The sequence below is a fragment of the Erythrolamprus reginae genome, chromosome 8 (assembly GCF_031021105.1).
Source record: "Erythrolamprus reginae isolate rEryReg1 chromosome 8, rEryReg1.hap1, whole genome shotgun sequence".
Classification (NCBI taxonomy): Eukaryota; Metazoa; Chordata; class Lepidosauria; order Squamata; family Dipsadidae; genus Erythrolamprus; species Erythrolamprus reginae.
Window position 1 is genome coordinate 11,415,729 of NC_091957.1, and position 18,978 is coordinate 11,434,706.

An 18,978-nucleotide genomic window follows, 5' to 3' on the forward strand; every position below is an offset into this window, starting at 1 on the left:
AAAGTTCACATGCGCATGCGCAGGGGCAATTGAATTATGAGTGTGGGCACATGCGCAATAGCATGTGGGTGCGCTTTCAGCAAATAAAGGTTTGCCACTGCTGCCATAGGTCTTCTGAAATACTGTCACTTCTGAAATACTGTCACAGAAGCCATTCTGAAAACACTCAAAAAGATGTGATGGTTGAACCCCTAGAAGTTTGTGAGTAGTTTGGTCTCCTCGGCTTGGAACTGAAAAGTATTTTCAAGAGCTGGGATGGCACAGTGGTTAGAGTGTCGCACTGCAGGCTACTTCAGCTAACTGCTAGCTGTAGTTCGGCAGTTCAAATCTCACCATCGTCTCAAGGTTGACTCAGCCTTCCATCCTTCCGAGGTGGGTCAAATGAGGACCCTGATTGTGTGGGGGCAAGAGGCTGATTCTGTAAACCGCTTAGAGAGGGCTGGAAAGCACTGGGAAGCGGTATATAAGTCTAAGTGCTGTTGCTATTATTCCTTCTCTCTTTTTCAGAGTCGCCCGCAGCAACATTTGGCCAGGATAACTCTTCTAGCTTTGCCACCTTTGACGTTCCCGACAACCTTGGGCCCAATTTTAACCTCTCCTTTTTTCTCCGGACACGGAAATCCAGTGGCCTCGTATTTCAGATCAGCAACGGAAGCGATGTTTTCCTTACGGTCTATTTGAAAGACGGGAAGCTCCAGATTGAAGGACCATCGGCTCCATCCGTGGGATCATCCAGAAACTTGGCCGATGGCACCAGGCACTTTGTGGTGCTCTCCTTCCGTGAAGGCGTCGCTCGGGCCAGCCTGTTAAACAGAGAAGAGGATCTGGGAGATGTGGCCATCACCTTTCTTGCTGCTAATTTTGAGATTCACGTGGGTGGGCTCCCTCACCAAGGAAACCTGGAGCCCTGGGGAGGCCCGTTTAAAGGTTGCCTGCAGGATATCCGACTCAATCACCACCAGATGCAGTTTTTCCCTCCTCCAGATAACAACAGCCTTCTACAGGACATGTACGTGGGGCAAAACCAGAACGTTGTTCCAGAATGCCTCTCGGATGATGCCTGCAAGGTAAGGGCCAGGCTAAAGGGGGCCCAGATGCACCCAGATATATCTGAAGGTGGGGAAGACATCTCTACGGGCGGGATGAAACCAGTACAGTGATACCTCGTTTTACAAACCCCTCGTCATACAAACTTCTCGAGATACAAACCCGGGGTTTAAGATTTTTTTGCCTCTTCTTCCAAACTATTTTCACCTTACGAACCTAAGCCGCCGCCACTGAGATGCCCCACCTCTGGACTTCCGTTGCCAGCGAAGCGCCCGTTTTTGCGCTGCTGGGATTCCTCTGAGGCTCCCCTCCATGGGAAACCCCACCTCCAGACTTCCGTGTTTTTGCGATGCTGCAGTGGAATCTCAGCAGCACAAAAATGGGTGCTTCGCTTGTCAATCTGTCCATCTCTGCGCATTTGTACATTTTCTTTATGATCTCTTTGTCTTCAGGTATTTGTGGGTTTTTCCAATTCTGTGCGAATACAATCCTTGCTGCTGTTGTTATATGTAGAATTTAAAAAAAATATTGGAAAAAAGTAAACAATTGGTTGTGTCAAATAACAAACATAAAAATAGAATATACACCAGAGTTCTTTCTACTTGGCATTATGAGAGGGTCTTACTCAGCTGAATTTCATGCCAACGTGGCATGCAGTGGTAGTGTCGGCGGACACTGGTAAAGCAGTGATAGTGCCGGCGGTGGGGAACCCTTGCCTGGATGAAACTATCCGCAGGGTGGACCAGAGGTCAGTATATTTGAAGCATTTATATCCAGCAGTTGTTGAATTGTTGAGGGACCTCAAACAGTTGATGATTGCAGGCAAAATAAGAGCTGGGCAGAACCCCTTGCTGAACTTCATCCTGTGGCCTGACTTCCGTGGACAAGACTGTGGGAACCAAATTTTACAGAGAAAGTTATCGCATTGTGCAGTGGCTCACACAACCATGCTGAAATGCTTCAGTAGATGCAGTTCAGAATAATAATTTAATAATAATTTATTAGATTTGTATGCTGCCCCACTCCGAAGACTCGGGGCGGCTCAGAACAACAATAAACAATGCAGTACAAATCCAGTAATTAAAAACTAAAGTTAAGAAACCACTATCATTTAAAGACAGTCAATACTACCCAATCACACCACACATAAATCTTACTAGTCAACAAGGGAATACATCAATTACTCCATGCCTGGTGACATAGGTAGGTCTTCAGAGTCTTGCGGAAGGCGAGGAGGGTGGGGGCAGTTCAAATCTCCAGAGGGAGTCGATTCCAGAGGGTCGGGGCCGTCCAGAGAAGGCTCTTCCCCTTGGGTCCTGCCAGACGACACTGTTTAGTCGATTGGACCCGGAGAAGGCCAACTCTGTGGGACCTTTGTTGGATGCCTTTTGAGTGGGGGTGGCAGCTTCTTCTCTTTGGAGAATAGCTTTGGCCGAGAAGGGTGAGACTAGCCTAAGATGCTCCTAGAGATATAGCATTTCCTTGCTGTTGTTCTTACTTCTCATGCGGCCAGAGGGAGGAAGATCTGGAGAACAAGACTAATGAAAGCCAGCAAGGTGAGGTATGGATCTTCTCTTTATCTTCAACATGTCCATTCAAGTCCGCAAGTGGTGTTTATTTTTTTTTTAAAAACCCTCCAGCTGCAAAGAAGCACCTTCTCTGTGTGGCTTGTGGTCATTCAATCTTGTCATGGGTTGGATCCAGTAGCACAGTGTTTCCCAAGCTTGGCAACTTGAAGATATTTGGACTTCAACTCCCAGAATTCCCCAGCCAGCGAATGCTGGCTGGGGAATTCTGGGAGTGGAAGTCCAGGTTGGGAAACACTGCAGTAGTGGTTACTACCGGTACGAGTAAGTAGGGGTGGGCAGCAGGCAGGGCGGGGTGGAACGCAGCTCCACTAGAGGAAATTTATTTATTTATTTTATTTTATTTTGTTTTATTTTATTTTATTTATTTTATTTATTTTATTTATTTTATTTATTTTATTTATTTTACTTACTTACTTACTTACTTACTTACTTACTTACTTACTTACTTACTTACTTACTTACTTACTTACTTATTGGATTTGTATGCTGCCCCTCTCCAAGGGCTCAGGACGGATCACAACATTAATGAAGCTGTGTGCCCAGCTGACCATCCCACCCTTCCATCCTACTCCTCGAAAAGCAGCAGGGAGACCATCACCCGCAAAATTCAATTCAATTCAATTCAATTTATTGGATTTATATGCAGGGGGCCCATTTCCTCCCCCATCTTTTCTCAACAGCTGATCGGCACCCGTTCGCCTAGCTACCCAGCCTGAGGTGGGGGGGGAGGACCTAGGAAGGAGAGCATGGTAAACGCGAAGCAAATTGTCACCCCAGCGAGCGACACTGGTGAGGTTGTAAGTTGAGGACTTAACAGTTCACTTGAACGATGATGATCGTTCAAGCCACTCCCGCCTTGTCACATGGCTGGCAAGACACTCCTACCCAGTCACATGGTCATCAAGACACACCCATAAAATAAGCCACACCCAGTAAAAATGTTGGTTGCCCATTCCTGTGGGTAAGGATGCCATGCCGGTAGCCATCAAACCACACCCAGCCACCAGTATTTATAGAAGGAAGGCAGCTCAGGTCTCGCTGTGTTCGCCCTAGAACAAGGACAGAAACACCAGCCTGAAGATGACGAGTGGGACCTCGTCGAAACGTCGCCAGAAATTTCCAAATCCTACACGGGAAGAAACCCAAATATACCAAGACCATCATACCTGTACCCATGAAAATCTACGAAAACACACACACACACACACATATATATGTAGATTGTTCTGAGTTCGGGTTTTGCCCCGTGTATATATATATATATATTTCTATGCCGCCCAATCATTTGTGCTGGGTGGTTTTGTTGTAGTGGTTTTGTAGTTCGTCGTTTAGTACTTAGTGGCTTGTGGGTGGTTGCAGTGGTGGTTGTAATAGTAGTGCACGATAGTATTGTGGTAGTTTATTTAGAGAAACATTTTGCTAAGAAGTAAAAATATATTTTTACAAGAAAGCCTGCTGCTCTGTTTTTCATTGAAGACTTCAATTAGGCATCGTGGTGAACTGTGCGCGCAAAACTCTCCCCCAACAAAATTTGCCAGAGTTTGCGATCCTTGATTTAAGAAAACATTGGCTGCTTGTCTCTTGAATGGTGTCTCCTTTTGTCTTCCAGTCCTCTCCGTGCCTCAACGGTGGTGCCTGCAGAATCACCTGGAACGACTTTAACTGCAGTTGCCCCGCCAACTTTACCGGGAAATGTTGTGAGGACAAAATCTGGTGCCAAACAGATTTGTGCCCTCCGCTTACCGCTTGTGTGGACGTGCCCTCGGGATATGTTTGTAAGTGTTCGTTCCAGGAATCGTTAGGCCACCGCAGAAATGTCCTTTTCGTTTTGTGGTGTGGTTTTTTTTTTTTTTTTTTGGTAAACAGGGTCACCTAGTCCTAGGATTCTGGAGATCCTTTTTCCTTCTGCTCACGACCTAGTGCAAATCTGTGGTCGATCCCATTACACTCAGCCTGCTAATTCTTTAAAAAGAGGGCTTTGACGTATTAGGTAGTTTTTAATCCAAGTCATGGGGTAACGCACAAATCCCGGACATTCTTCGCGGTTAAGCCTCTACGCCCTTGTTTTCCGTTCCAGGAAATTTAAATTAAATTTAAACAAGGGTCGTCCACCCTCCCCTTCTGAACAAAAGTGCAAGAGATAGAATTTACGCCCGCTTGTTTAAGTTCTTGGTTTTAGCTTCGAGGAACTTTCATTTATTTTTATTTTTATTTTTATTTTTATTTTTATTATTATTATTATTATTATTATTATTATTATTAATTAATTAGATTTGTATGCCGCCCCTCTTCGTAGACTCAGGGCAGTTTACAGCAATGATAAAAACAATATATAATGACAAATCTAATAGTTAGAATCTAAAATAACAATAATACATTTAAAAAGTCTAAAAAACAAGAAACCCCAATATATAAAAAACATACATACAGTCATATCATACACAAAAGATTACATAGACAGGGGGAGATGTTTCAGTTCCCCCACGCTTGAAGATAGAGGTGGGTTTTAAGGAGTTTACGAAAGGCAAGGAAGGTGGGGGCAGTTCTAATCTCTGGAGGGAGCTGATTCCAGAGGGTTGGAGCCGCCACAGAGAAGGCTCTTCCTCTGGGTCCTGCCAAATGACATTGTTTAGTTGACGGGACCCGGAGGAGACCAACTCTGTGGGATCTAACCGGTCGCTGGGATTCGTGCTGCAGAAGACGATCTCGTAGATACCATGGTCCGGTGCCATGAAGGGCTTTATAGGTAATGACCAACACTTTGAATGATTTAGTATGATTTAGGTTTCCTCTGATTGTCCCAAAGGTATTTTTTTAGGACTTCCTTAGTTTTTATTTTAAGAAACATAGAAGATTGGCGGCAGAAAAAGACCTCCTGGTCCATCTAGTCTGCCCTTATACTATTTCATGTATTTTATCTTAGGATGGATCAATGTTTATCCCAGGCATGTTTAAATTCAGTTACTGTGGATTTACCAACCACGTCTGCTGGAAGTTTGTTCCAAGCATCTACTACTCTTTCAGTAAAGTAATATTTTCTCACGTGGCTTCTGATCTTTTCCCCAACTTAACCTCAGATTGTGCCCCCTTGTTCTTGTGTTCACTTTCCTATTAAAACCACTTCCGTCCTGAATGCTATTTAACCCTTTCATGTATTTAAATAATCACGTATTTAAATGATCTCCACTGGACAACCCTTCAAACTCGTGATCTTTGACTGCTGTGTCACCCTGCAGGTCTGGCCAACGCGACCTTTGACGAGCACGATGCGGTTGAATTCACAGAAAATATGCCTATTGCCAGAGCTCTTCACAGCCTCCGCCTGGATTTCAGAACCCGGGACAGCGACGCCGTCTTGATACACGCTGTAGAGGAAGTCGATTCCCTTCTGGTGGCTATTCGGAACTCTTCGCTCCTGGTGGAAATCCGGAGCGGGAACGGAATTGAGGGCGCAAACTTTCTCAGGCCCGTGCCTATCATGGACGGCTCCTGGCACACCCTCTTGTTGACCATGGAAGAGCCCTCGGCCTATTCGTCAAGGTGGCACCTCCAACTGGACGATTCTACCAATGCCACTCTCCTAGGGAATGCGGGCAACCTGGATTTCTTAAAAAGCGACGCGTTCATCTTCTTGGCTGAAAACTTCACGGGCTGCCTCGGACACGTAGACATTGGGGGTCTGTTTTTGCCTCTATCCAGCCACCCTTTTTACCCACAGCCGGAGCAATTCCTTCAGGTGACCAGCAGGCCTCTCCGTCTGGGTTGCCAGGGCGACGACATTTGTTCTTCCAACCCGTGTCGTCACGAGGGCTCCTGCGTGGACCTCTTCAACACCTTCAGTTGTGCTTGCCTGCCGGGGTGGGAAGGGCCTCTGTGCGAGACCAACGCAGATGACTGTAAATCCGGCCCATGTCTTCACGGCGAGTGCGAAGACCTAGTGGGGGACTTCCACTGCCTCTGCCACAAGGGTTTCATCGGGAAGCGTTGCCACATCAACGTAGATGACTGTGTGAGGCACCAGTGCGAGAATGGAGGGACCTGCGTAGACGACGTGTACAGCTACTCCTGCAAATGCCCGCCAGAATACTCAGGCCCCCACTGCGAGTAAGTCTGTAGGAAGTCCTGACTGGCAAGGTGTAGTTAAATGTCCCATAGATCTAATCAATGCCTAGACCCCCTTCTAGAGAGTTATTCATGCCTGGTTCTCATTCTTCTGACTCTCGCATCTTAGAGAGTCTCCTCAAAGTCCCCATCATCCTCTGACTCAGACAAGGCAAGGACACTGGCCTGCAATGCCAGTATTTCTCCGTCTGATTTGATTTGATTTGATTTATTGGATTTGTATGCCGCCCCTCTCCGGAGACTCGTGGCGGCTAACAACAATAATAGAACAGTATACATAATAATCCAATAGTAAAAACAATTAAAAACCCATTAAAGTAAAAACCAAACATACATTCAGACACACCATGCATAAAATAGTAAAGGCCTAGGGGGAAAGAGTATCTCAGTTCCCCCATGCCTGACAGCAGAGGTGGGTTTTAAGTAGCTTACGAAAGGCAAGGAGGGTGGGGGCAATTCTAATCTCTGGGGAGAGTTGGTTCCAGAGGGACGGGGCCGCCACAGAGAAGGCTCTTCCCCTGGGTCCCACCAAGCGGCATTATTTAGTTGATGGGACCCAGAGAAGACCCACTCTGTGGGACCTAACTGGTCGCTGGGATTCGTGCAGCAGAAGGCGGTCTCCTGGTCCTCAAAATCCATGACCAGCTGAACCAGACGTGGAGCATTCACAAGTTTCTAAATCGTTCTTCTCCTCTTTCTTTTTTTTTTTAAATTCCAGATGGCCCTTCCCACCTGAACAATGTGGCACGAACTTCACCTGTTTGAACGGTGGCAAATGCGTGAACGGTCCTTGGGGAGCCAACTGCACCTGCATGACCGGCTACACGGGAAAGAAGTACGATGACGTTCTTGAACCTGCGTCTTTCCCAGATATTTAAAGGGGACCCGTTTTGCCTCTTTGATCCTCACCCCGTGACTCGTTTCTTTAAGGCCACGGCTGATTCCTACCTTGCTTTTATTCCCAGGTGCCAGATCAACGTCAGCGATTGCGACCCCAATCCCTGCAAAAATGGAGGGACGTGTCAGCACTCCATGAATAGGTTCTGGTGTCTCTGCGGTGCCAACTACGCCGGAGAATATTGTGATGTCAGTGTAAGCAAGAGTCTCTCTTTTCTTTCTCGGAATAATTAGAAGCCTCGGTGGCGCAGTGGTTAGAGTGCAGTACTGCAAGCTGCTTCTGCTGGCTGTAGTTCAGCAGTTCAAATCTCACAAGGCTTAAGGTTGACTCAGCCTTCCATCCTACCCAGGTGGCTCAAATGAGGACCCAGGTTGTTGGCCGCAAGAGGCTGACTCTGTAAACCGCTTATAGAGGGCTGTAAAAGCACTATGAAGCAGTATATAAGTTTAAGTGCTATGCTATTGCTATACAGGGTTGGGTTTCCCCCACCATTACACTGTGTTTGACCTTGCGGGGCTGGGGTGGGCGTGGTCAGCTCAGCATCACTCATGTTGGGGGTATAAGTCTAAAAGCCATTGCTACCTTCCTTCCTTCCTTCCCTCCCTCCCTCAAATGCAGTATGCACACTAATTTAGCTCATTGCCAGGAGTTCAATCCTAATTAGCTCAAGGCTGACTCAGCCTACCATCCTTCCGAGGTGGGTAAAATGAAGACCCCGATTGTTGCTGTAAGAGGGCTGTAAAGGCACTATGAAGCAGGATATAAGTCTAAAAGCTATTGCTACCTTCCTTCCTTCCTTCCTTCCTTCTGAAGCTAAAGAGAATTTTCCTTCCTTCCTTCCTTCCCTCAAATGCAGTATGCACACTAATTTAACTCATTGCCAGTTCAATCCTAATTAGCTCAAGGTTGACTCAGCCTTTTGTCCTTCCGAGATGAGTCAAATGAGGACCCAGATTGTCGGGGGCAAGACTCTGTAAACCGCTTAGAGAGGTCTGTAAAAGCACTGAGAAGCGGGATATAAGTCTAAGTGCTATTGCTATCCAGGCTCATCTTCCCTTTCTTGTTTTCTCCGGCAGCGAGGGAGCCTCCCGGGACCTGCCTTCCCCTTCCCCTTGGTCGAAGTGGCCGTTCCGGTCGTCTGCAGCTGCCTGTTTCTTCTCATCATCATCCTCGTCTTGATGATCCTCACCGCCCGGAAGAGACGCCAGTCCGAGGGAACCTACAGCCCGAGCCAGCAGGAAGTAGCCGGAGCTCGCTTGGAGATGGATAGCGTCCTCAAAGTCCCGCCGGAAGAACGTTTAATATAAGCAACGAGGGATTCCTTTTCATCGAGTCGGCACTTACTTGGGAGTGCGGGCAGAGTGGGCGGTCCCTGCTCCCTCCAACCGAAAGACCAGGACGGTAGTGGAGTTGGGACGCCCATTGAGCGACAGCCCATCTGTGTATCTGGGACCTTTTGAGGACCTATACATCTGCCTTGTGGCTTCAGAGGTGGTGTTGACTTACCTTCCTTAAACCGATTCTCAAGTGTGAGTGATGCATTTACAGCTTGCATGCATTCGCTCGGCTTCAAAACATGCAGGAATAGGACGGCATAGTGCCACAGGTCGCCGCTACCGATTCACCGAACCGTCTGAATATCACCTTTGTGTGACTTCCACTCTGGTGGTGGCAACAACAGGCCCTCTCAAGGTACCTTCCACATTTGCCCCCTCCCATGCCTCGGAAGTGCTGGTCCAACCCAACAGGCTGCCTTGGCAAGTCGCCATGAGGAGAGAGATGGTCACCCCTGGACTCAACCGACCTACAAGAGAATCACATGGAAGCCCCAGCCTCTCTCTCTCCTTGGTGTGGTTTAGAGGGGACTCTCTTGGCGACGTCCTCCTCAGGACGGGTAACAATGTCGATGCATTGGTTTGGATGATTGTGGCATTCTCACAGGCTCCACTTGTTTAAGAGAGTTGTGATGGCTCTGGCTTTGACACAGGTGGGGAAGGATTCAGAGCCTCGGTTCTAGGATATAGGACTTCCTAAATGGTCAGGATTGGCTAAGACAAGAGGCGTGACAAAGACATGGCAGCCGGACAAATGCACTTCCTCACTTTTGACATTTGAAGCCTGTTCTTAGAAGGGTGCCTTGCCTACAGGACTCTAGAGAGGGGACCTTGTCAATGGTGTTTCCTTATAAATGACCAAGCTCTGGACGAGGCTCACAAGGAAAGTCTCAAAATGCTGCTCCAAAGTAGTCAAGAACCACCTTGACCTGTCCTGGTGATCAGCATGAGACCATCTCAGCTTCTTTGAGTGGTTGGGACTACTGAGCTGTTCCTCATCCTTTCATACCTCTCAGGTGTGTCCCTAAGGAGGAGAGGGATTACTTGAGAAGCCAACAAGCCAAGCCATCAGGAGACCACAGTTGAGTCAAGTCGCAGAATGTCTACACTGCCTCTGCTGAGTTGATAAGAGAGGAGTTAGGTCCAAAAACCTCTGCCCCAATCTATTGTAGTGACCGATGTCTTTCTGGGCCCTGCCTGCAGCCATACCGGTTGGCCAGAAGGTCAGAACAGTCATAGCCCCCGTAGGACTTTTGATGTTTGCAAAACCACCCACTCTGGTTGAATGTAAGCTAACTGAGAGGATGCAAAGGAAAAAGCCACCAAGACTACGTGGAAATGTATTGTTTTGAGCCGTGAAAAGCTGAGCAGCTCATGGCTGGGAATGCAACAACAAAGTGCACACTGATCATTAGTCACACACCGCAGCCGTGCAAGAGAAGAGGGTGAACAACAAGAACTGCTCAATCCCAATAGCACACCACAAAAAGTCCGAAAGCTATACTCCTTCTCTCACGGAACAAAACATTATCTTATCATTTACCCCTCTGGAAGACAGTCAAGTACCTACAATTACTGTGACCTCCTTCGCGTGTTTAGGTACAATGCACCATCCTAAAGTGCCTTGTAAACAAACCACTTGAAACAGTATTAACCCAAGATCTTTCCGCTTCACTTCACTTCACCTTTCAGTTATAATTTTTAATACACGTAGAAATGATTCCACTCCAAAAACACTCTTTCAGAGTCATTTTCTTCAAGGGAAAGTTCAGGTTTCTGTGCTCAAATGTAGTGGATAGAAGTTTAATTCTTGCTAACAAAGATTTCTCCTGATTTAGTGCAGGTTGACATATTTAGCTGTTCCCTCGTTCCTCTCCTTGGTGCATCCACAGAAAAAATCCAAGGACCTATAGACAGATGTGGTGGCAACTCTGCCCTCTTCTTCTTCTTCTTCTCTTGTCCTTCAAGAAGCAACCACAGAACCCTGGTTGGAACCCTCATCCTATACAGTGAACCAGACACTTGAATGTGTGGCCAACGATAGCTCACAACTGTTGGCATATGAGTGTCATGATTACGAAGGACAATGAGAAATATGTTCAAAAACACTATGCACTCCCAGAATAGAACAAGAGTTGGAAGACCTTGGAGGTCTTCTAGTCCCACCCCGTTTAGGCAGGAAACCCTACACCACTTCTGCTTAAATAGCCTGAGAGCATGGCCCTGTAGCCAGCAATGCTACTCACTGGGAATCCTCCTCCCGAGTAACCACTCTTGCCTCCTATAGGCCTTGCGAATCCTAGCCTCAAGAAGAGGCGCCTCCTCTTCTCCTGAGTCACTCATCTCAGGAGGTGCAGAAGGCCCTGGTTGCTCTTTAGCCTCTGACACCACGTCCTCTTCAGTCAGTCTCAGGTGCCTCCACAGTCTCTGTCCTCTGGGTCCATTGCTAATTGTGCAGGACATGAACGGGCCACAAGAGAAGGCTAACCAGGGTCATGCCTCCCTAGGTTTGAGGAAGAGCAATCCTTCCCAATTGCCAGCCCACCCTATGCATCAGCAAAAATACTGTAGTTTCCTTTGAAACCCCACGGATGGAAAATGGATGGCACAAGGAACCAAACTCAGCCGATCATCTTTGACTGGAGATCCTCCGGCCACTCTTAGTCAGCAACCCTCAAACTAACCCTCAACCTCTAGCTAAGATTCTATGCAGTTTGGAGAACCCACAAATCCAACTCCTGGCTGGCAACTGCCCCTCTCTTCCCAAAAGTCCCCATTCTTGTCACCCCCCCACCCCGTTTTGGATATAGGTTAAGTGCAGGACACACAGAGACCAGTAGTGGGTTCCTACCAGAACAGTAAAGGACGCTGCACTGACAGTAAAAGTTGTGCTGAGTGCGCAGCTTCGGGGGTCTTGTATGCACGCGTGTCCCATGTGCAGGAGGCAAAATCCTGCGAGAGATTTCGGCGAATTTTTTTTGCTTCTGCACATGCCGAAATCTCTCGTACACACCCATCCCCTTGCAAGATTTTGATGCCTGCACATGCTCATGTGCAGAAGCAAAACCATGCTGGATGCACATGCATGCATGTGCACGTGGGACAACTGAAGCTGCCCGCGCAGTGCAAGGGTAGCGGTGGTAGGAGCCATCCGCCCCCACGTAGATGCTCAGGATGGTGAAAAACGGGCCTACTGGAAGTTTGGGAAGAGGGCCTCTAGAGCCCGGGGAGGCAGTTTTCGCCCTCCCAGAGGCTCGAGGAAAGCCTCCAGGGAGGTCAAAATGCTTCCCCACCCTCTGTGGTGCAGGAAGTCGACTAGGTAAGGGTTAGGCAAAGTTGGCTCTTCTATGACATGTGGACTTCAACTCCCAGAATTGCTGAATTAGTATGATTAGCTCAGGAATTCTGGGAGTTGAAGTCCACAAGTCATAGAGGAGCCACCTTTGCCTACCCCTGGGCTAGGTCATGCCCAATCATGGCCATGCCCACCCAGCAACCAGGCAGAAAACCCCTTGCTAAAAATTTTAAAGCCCACCACCCCTACTCTTCGTAATGACCAAACCCTTCTGAAAAAGATATCTATCTAGAATTGAAGGACTACAAATTCCAAGGCATCAAGACTTGTTGAAAATGTAGATCTGGGTGTGGGTCAGTCAGAATAGTTCTGGGTGGGACCTTGGAGGTCTTCTAGTCCAACCTTCCCTGCTCAACCAGGAGATCTTACCACAATTTCAGATCCGTGGTTATCCAGTCTTTTCTTAAAAGTTTCTAGCGATGGGAGCGTCCACAACTTCTGAAGGCCACTTTTGATGCATTGGTTGGTTGTGGAGCAGCTTGTAAGTCAGTCAGAATCGAGCTGGAAGGGACCTTGGAGGTCTTCAAGTCCAACCCCCTGCTCAGGCAGAAGATCCTACACCATTTCAGACAAGTGACTGTCTGGTCCCTTCTTAAAAGCCTCCAGTAATGGAGCACCCACAATTACTGGTGGCAAGCAGTTCCACTGGTTAATTGTCCTCACGGACTGTTTCTCCTTAATTCCAGGTTGATTCTCTCCTTGGTGAGTTTCCAGCTTTGTTTCTCGACCTGCCTTCTGGGGTTTGGCAGAATAAGTTTCACTCTTAAGTTTTAGTCTTAGCTTTGCCATCGCTTGACTCATTTATCTGGACCATACAATGCGCTGGTACCTTGTGTTAAGATCTATTCTGAGCATGAGTCATCATGCCAAAAGAGTTGAGTTTAATTCCCCATCACATCATCCCAAAACTACTCTTGCTTTTTCAGAGCAGTAACCATTCTTCCCACCAGTGGCGAAACCTTTCTGCCCTGTAATTTATTTTTGTTATCTAATGTGAACTTTTGATATTTAAATTGGGGGGTTTATTTTTTCATGAAACGTTTTGCCACTGTCAAGCTGGTGCAAGAAGTTGGTGATAAATTAACAGCTTGCCACAGTCTCTATAGAAGGCCTGATGTTGATGGGAACTCGGGAGGGGTGGTTTTCATGAGAGGAACAGAGGCAGCCACAAAGCGTTCTTTCGAGGGGTTCAAGGACATCCTATGCCCACCGACCTGGGCGGAAGCGGAAGGAGGACTGGCCACGCTGGCACGATGTGACTGGGCGACGTGACAAGTTTGTGGGTGGGGTGGGGACAAGGGATGTGAACTTTCAACTGGGTGAGAAACTCGGATTCAGGCTTCCCAGTGTAGGTGCCAGGAAATAAATTGAAACTTTGAGGAATGCCTTGACTCGGACTCTGATTTAATTCGGATGTTACATGAATCTTTGACAGGGATAACTGTTTATGCAAATGTGAGAAACCCAATCCTATTAATCCCAGGTTGTAATTTAAAATGTACACGGAAACATTATGTGGACCCCAAAACATCGGCTTGATTAAGCTGGCCTGGCCCCGTGTCAAAAGAAGGCATTAACCCTGGTAGCCTATGCCTTCCTAAGCGAAAAGAGGCTCCACTGAGTAACTTACTCCCTTACTTACTACATGGGGCTACCTTTGAAAAGTGTTCGGAAACTTCAGTTCGTGCCGAATGCAGCTGCGAGAGCTATCATGGGCTTTCCTAAATACACCCATGTCACACCAACACTCCACAGTCTGCACTGGTTGCCGATCAGTTTCCGGTCACAATTCAAAGTGTTGGTTATGACCTATAAAGCCCTTCATGGCACCGGACCAGAATATCTCCGGGACCGCCTTCTGCTGCACGAATCCCAGCGACCAGTTAGGTCCCACAGAGTTGGCTTTCTCCGGGTCCTGTCAACTAAACAATGTCGTTTGGCAGGACCCAGGGGAAGAGCCTTCTCTGTGGCGGCCCCGACCCTTTGGAACCAACTCCCCCCAAGATATCAGAGTTGCCCCCACCCTCCTTGCCTTTCGTAAGCTCCTTAAAACCCACCTCTGTCGTCAGGCATGGGGGAATTGAGACTTTCCCTCCCCCTAGGCTTATAAAATTTATGCATGGTATGTCAGTATGTATGATTGGTTTCTAAATTGGGTTTTTTAAATTAACTTAAATATTAGATTTGTTTACGTTGTATTATTATTGCTGTTAGCCGCCCCGAGTCTGCGGAGAGGGGTGGCATACAAATCTGATTAATAAATAAATTAATAAATAAGTGGGTAGAGCAGCCTTCCCCAGCCAATAGTTTTCTTGCACCTTACAATAAGTAAAATCATAAATATGAACACTAAAATTCCATCGGGGCCCAGATTGGGCAATTGGGAGGTGGGGCACAAAATATTAACTTCTTCCTGGGGGAGCGTAGCAGAAAATAATTGAGAAGCATTGGACTGATCTAACAACAGCCCAACCGAGATGGTCAACCAGAGACACAGCCTGAAGACTGGTACTCTATTCCCACTCTGTTGTGGTTCCGCCTGAGGCTGCTCAGGGACCGGCTGTGTCTCTGCTGGCTCCAGGCCCGGAGGAGGATGACAGCGAAGAGGAGGGGGCTGAACAGTCGGACGGGGGAGAGGAAAATCAGGAATGGGATGAAGGAGAACAACATGAGAGCCCCGGGGGGGGGGGGGGGCTCTCCCCAGCCAGTAGTTTGGAGTCATTAGGTGATGAAGCTCAAGCCGTCATTGACATGCGACAGAGACGGTCAGATCAAAGAAAGGAGCAATTAAAGAAGTATTATCAGCACTGAATTAGGAACAGCTGGGTTTGGGTGTGGTCCTCCTTAGCAGGGTTTAAAAGGCAGGCAAGCCCTTGAAGCCATGTGGAGTGTTATCAGTTTGGAGTTGCGTTATCGTGTCTTGTTTCTCGGCGTCTCTGTTCCTGGCTTGTGGCCCAGCAGCTTTGGAAGACCCGTGGGAGGTGTAGGTCTGCTATCTACAGCCTCGGCTTGGCAGCAAGAAGTCTGTATTGCTGCATGGACTTTTGCCTTCGTGGATATATCTGAAGATACAGCGTTTTCCTGTTTGTAAGGACATTTTCTGTTACCTGTGTTTTTCTTGAATTTTATAAAACTGCCTTTGCCTTTTACCAGTGTGTCTGGATTCTCTTTTTGGGTTGGTATTGGCTTCTGGAGTGACCCAGACAGAACACACTCCTTACACCAAACTTTGAAGAAGCAAATGAACACTCTTGGGCCTATTAGATGGGCTTTACATATTTTACTATCCAGAAGTAGGCAATATCAAAAACATATTCCTTCCCCCTCCCCCAGGAAAAGTGATCATACAAAAACACGGACAGAGCTTTGTCAAAATGCAATGTCAAGAGGCCAACGGAAGAACTACAGGTGGGGGCTGTCCGTCATGTTTCTAGGAAATGATAGGGGGAAAAAAACCCTGAAGAGGGGGACAGAACTGGGAGGGAAACCCATCGGAGATGGCGTTGGAAGTGTGACTTTCTCACGGTTTTTTTGTACACAGTGGACGTAGACAATTGGCTAGTCTAATTTCCCACACAACGAGTGATTAAAAATAACAACAAACTGCCCAGGTTTTGTCTTTTCTTTAAATCCTCCCCAAATTTACGCGAGGAAAAGAAAGAGAGGCAGGTGTACCAAGAGGTCCTGGAACAGGTCTTAATGTTGAGGTGTGGTGGTCTCCCAAAACATCCTAGGTGGAAAACTTGGTTCTTCAAGCAGGAGTTGAGAAAATCAAAAGCAGAAATCTTCCGGCTTTCGGGTTAGGAAGACCAAAGCCAATGAGTCCCGCAACCATAAGGTCATTTTAACAAATTATGTCTATCACCGCCTGTCCTACCAACACCACCCATCGTCCGGACGCAGTGGATGGATGCTGCTGTCCATCAACGCCTTTCAAACAAGACCATGGAGATGGATAACCCATCCTCTTCCCATCGGGCTGCGGAAGGAAGGAACACTTTGGATAACTATACATAGACATGTTCATGTAACACCAGCACAGGGAGAGGATGACTTGGGGGACACCACCATGATCGTGTATCTTGCTCTAAAAACCAAAAAAATTTTGACAGCTGCTCGTAGTGCCAGTTGGTGGATGGGTACGGAGAGAGGTGTCACAGCTTCCCTGAAAAGTGGCGTGGGGCTACCACTGTGAAACCATCCACAGCGTGGAAGGGGTGGCTTAGCATAGGGGAATGTTGCCAGTGATGGCCTGCTGCTTAGACGGTCCGGTGGTCTGTCCCGGAAATAAATTCTGGGACGCGCACGCAACTGCGTGTGAGATTAGACTTCGGCTCATGCGCAGCAAAATCTTGTGTGAGGACGCTCGCGATTTCCTGCTTCTGCGCATGCGCGGAAGCAAAAATATCGGCGAAAATTGCCGAAATCTCGCTTGCGTGCAAGATTTCACTGGCTGCGCATGTGCAGAAGCCAAATCTCATGCCGACGGGCGTGTGCGTGCCGGCTGGACGCACACGCGCCCGTCTTGGAGACCGCAACGGTAGCGCTAAAGAAGAGCGGCCCTTCACTGACTGTTGTGCCCGGAGATGGAGAGAGTTGGAGGAAAGCACGGGGGTCTTGAACCCATGTGGCTAAACATACATCGGAGAAGTGGTGGCTTTGCGTTGGGCACCTGGGATCAAAATGTCATCCGGTATGGAGGCAATGTGCTCAGATTGGGGGATGTGAGAGGCTCATGATTATGGGGATGCAAGGTTGGCTAAGAAGACATCAGGACAGACCTTATCAATTGTCTACTTGAGGGAAAGTGGAAGAACTTCAAGGAGGCCCAGATCACCTTTCCAATGACAGTGGCAGGCGGAAAGGTGAAGCGGGTGGGGAGGGCCGTTCTCCTTGTTCCTATTCAGGGCTTAGCCAGGTATTTCCTCCTAACGGGGAGGAAACTGTGCCAGCCGTTTGATCTTTCTTTGCTAGAGGAAATACTGCTCTTTATATTGACCCAACACCCAACAGACTTGGACGTCAGCTGGACTCACTCGAACGTTTCCCATTGCCTCCTTAACTGCTCGACTTTACCGGGCGTGACTGATACTTCCTGCTTGGTTTTATTTAACAAGTCTTCAAAGGGGTCTTTAGCCAGTGGAGTCTTGGGAGGACCCAAGGCAGGTTCTCTAACCTTGGCCTTGGGGGGGAGTAGCGGGAGGTTGCTGGGCCTCACGGCCAGCCTTGTCTTGACTGAAGAATGAGTAAGAGGCAACGTCTGGATCTTAGAAGGGCCACAGGGCTGCATCGGCCGAAGGACGCCACTCTGGGAAGGAGGCTGACCTGGCGGTGGGGCCGAGGGAGACTTGGCGAAGAGGTTGGGCATGGAGAGGGTCAGAGGATTGAGGGGCGGCCTCTGGGGCTGGAAGAAGCTGGAGTTGGATGTGATGTAGCTGGAACTGTAAGCGTGGCCCAACGAGGGGGCAAACGGGCCGCCCGGGGCCCGGACCAGAGTGAGCGGCAGTGGCGTGGGCACGGCCTGTACGAAGGGGTTGAGGGATGGCTGCCCAAATGGCGTCACCGAGGGAGGGTAGCCCAGAAGTTGACGGAACGGCGCTGATGTAGAGGGCATGAGGTCTTCCCCGGTGGATGGGAAGCTGCCGGCAGGGCTGGGAGATGAGGACCCTAGCTGGCTTCTGGACCCTGACGGAAAGCGGACATCTTGACCTTCTCCTGACTTCAGTGGATCAAGGAGAGCAAGGAGGGAGTCACTGTTGCCACCTTTGCCCTCTGCATTGACCTTGACTGGTTGGAGCAGTTCTCCTTCTGCGACGGCAGCAGACAAAAGCTGGACTTGGTGTGGAGCAAAACCAGCCGGCTGCCGATCCAGAGAGACACTGCTGGGTGCGAAGGTCTCCTGCAGAAGCTCCGAGGTCAGGTTGCCAGGCCCTGCAAGGCAAGGGGCGACTTCTGCGGGTGCCTGCTGCTTGGAAAGCCGGGCTGGAGGAGGTGGTGGGACAATGCCCAGCTCTGGCGTCTTCCTCCCCTGTGGCCGCGGGATGGTAATATTTCCTTGGGCGGCAGGAAAACTTCCTATTTCCTTCTCTGGGAGGTCCAGAAAGGCGTCTCTGCTCTGGGGTCTCCTGGGGACAGGAGGCACGTTTCTCAGCGGTCTCTCTGGAGATTTGGGGGAGTATTTTGTGGAAAGGGCCATGTCGTCGTGGCCGAGGCCCCAGAACTGCTTGTAAGGGTGAGAAAGCTTCATCCCCGGGGTGGTCCAGCTCTTTTCAGCAAAACCAAGGTCCATCCGCTGTCAAAGAACAGAAAAATCATGAGTGTCTTTCTCCAAACCCTCCACTCTTCCCCTCCTTTCTAACAAACTCTCCGGAACTGAGATGACCTTAGATCAAGGGGTCAAACTAGATTTCTTCAGCATTGTAGTTCTTTGTTGAGTGGAGGGGGAATGGGAGATGGAGGGAAGATGGGATGGATGCCTCCTACAGCATTCTGCCAGCTGAAAACATGTTTTGCTGCTGGAGGACAGGTAGGCCAAAAACAGGCCGTGTAGAGGTACTGAGGGGCATCAGCATGGCCTGTTTTTGGCTGGCAGTGCTGCTGGAAGCCAGGGAGGCTGAAAAGAGGCCATGCAGG

The 18,978-nt window shown here is 48.6% G+C and overlaps 2 protein-coding genes across 3 annotated transcripts in view; one reads left to right on the top strand and one right to left on the bottom strand.

The window, feature by feature from the left end:
- Positions 1-11,208, top strand: part of CRB2 (crumbs cell polarity complex component 2) — a 54,988-nt gene extending 43,780 nt beyond the window's left edge. Inside the window, 6 exon segments of the mRNA XM_070758857.1 lie at positions 508-1,067; positions 4,246-4,411; positions 5,873-6,740; positions 7,477-7,593; positions 7,724-7,850; positions 8,733-11,208. Of these exon segments, the coding sequence (XP_070614958.1) occupies positions 508-1,067; positions 4,246-4,411; positions 5,873-6,740; positions 7,477-7,593; positions 7,724-7,850; positions 8,733-8,963 (2,069 nt within the window). The 3' untranslated portion in view covers positions 8,964-11,208.
- Positions 11,209-15,610: 4,402 nt separating this feature from the next.
- DENND1A (DENN domain containing 1A) overlaps positions 15,611-18,978 on the bottom strand; it is a 235,816-nt gene continuing 232,448 nt past the window's right edge. For both annotated transcript variants that reach the window (XM_070758843.1, XM_070758844.1), the window contains one exon: positions 15,611-18,637. In XM_070758843.1, coding sequence (XP_070614944.1) covers positions 17,378-18,637 — 1,260 coding nt within the window. In that variant the 3' untranslated portion in view covers positions 15,611-17,377. The remainder of the gene's footprint in view (positions 18,638-18,978) is intronic.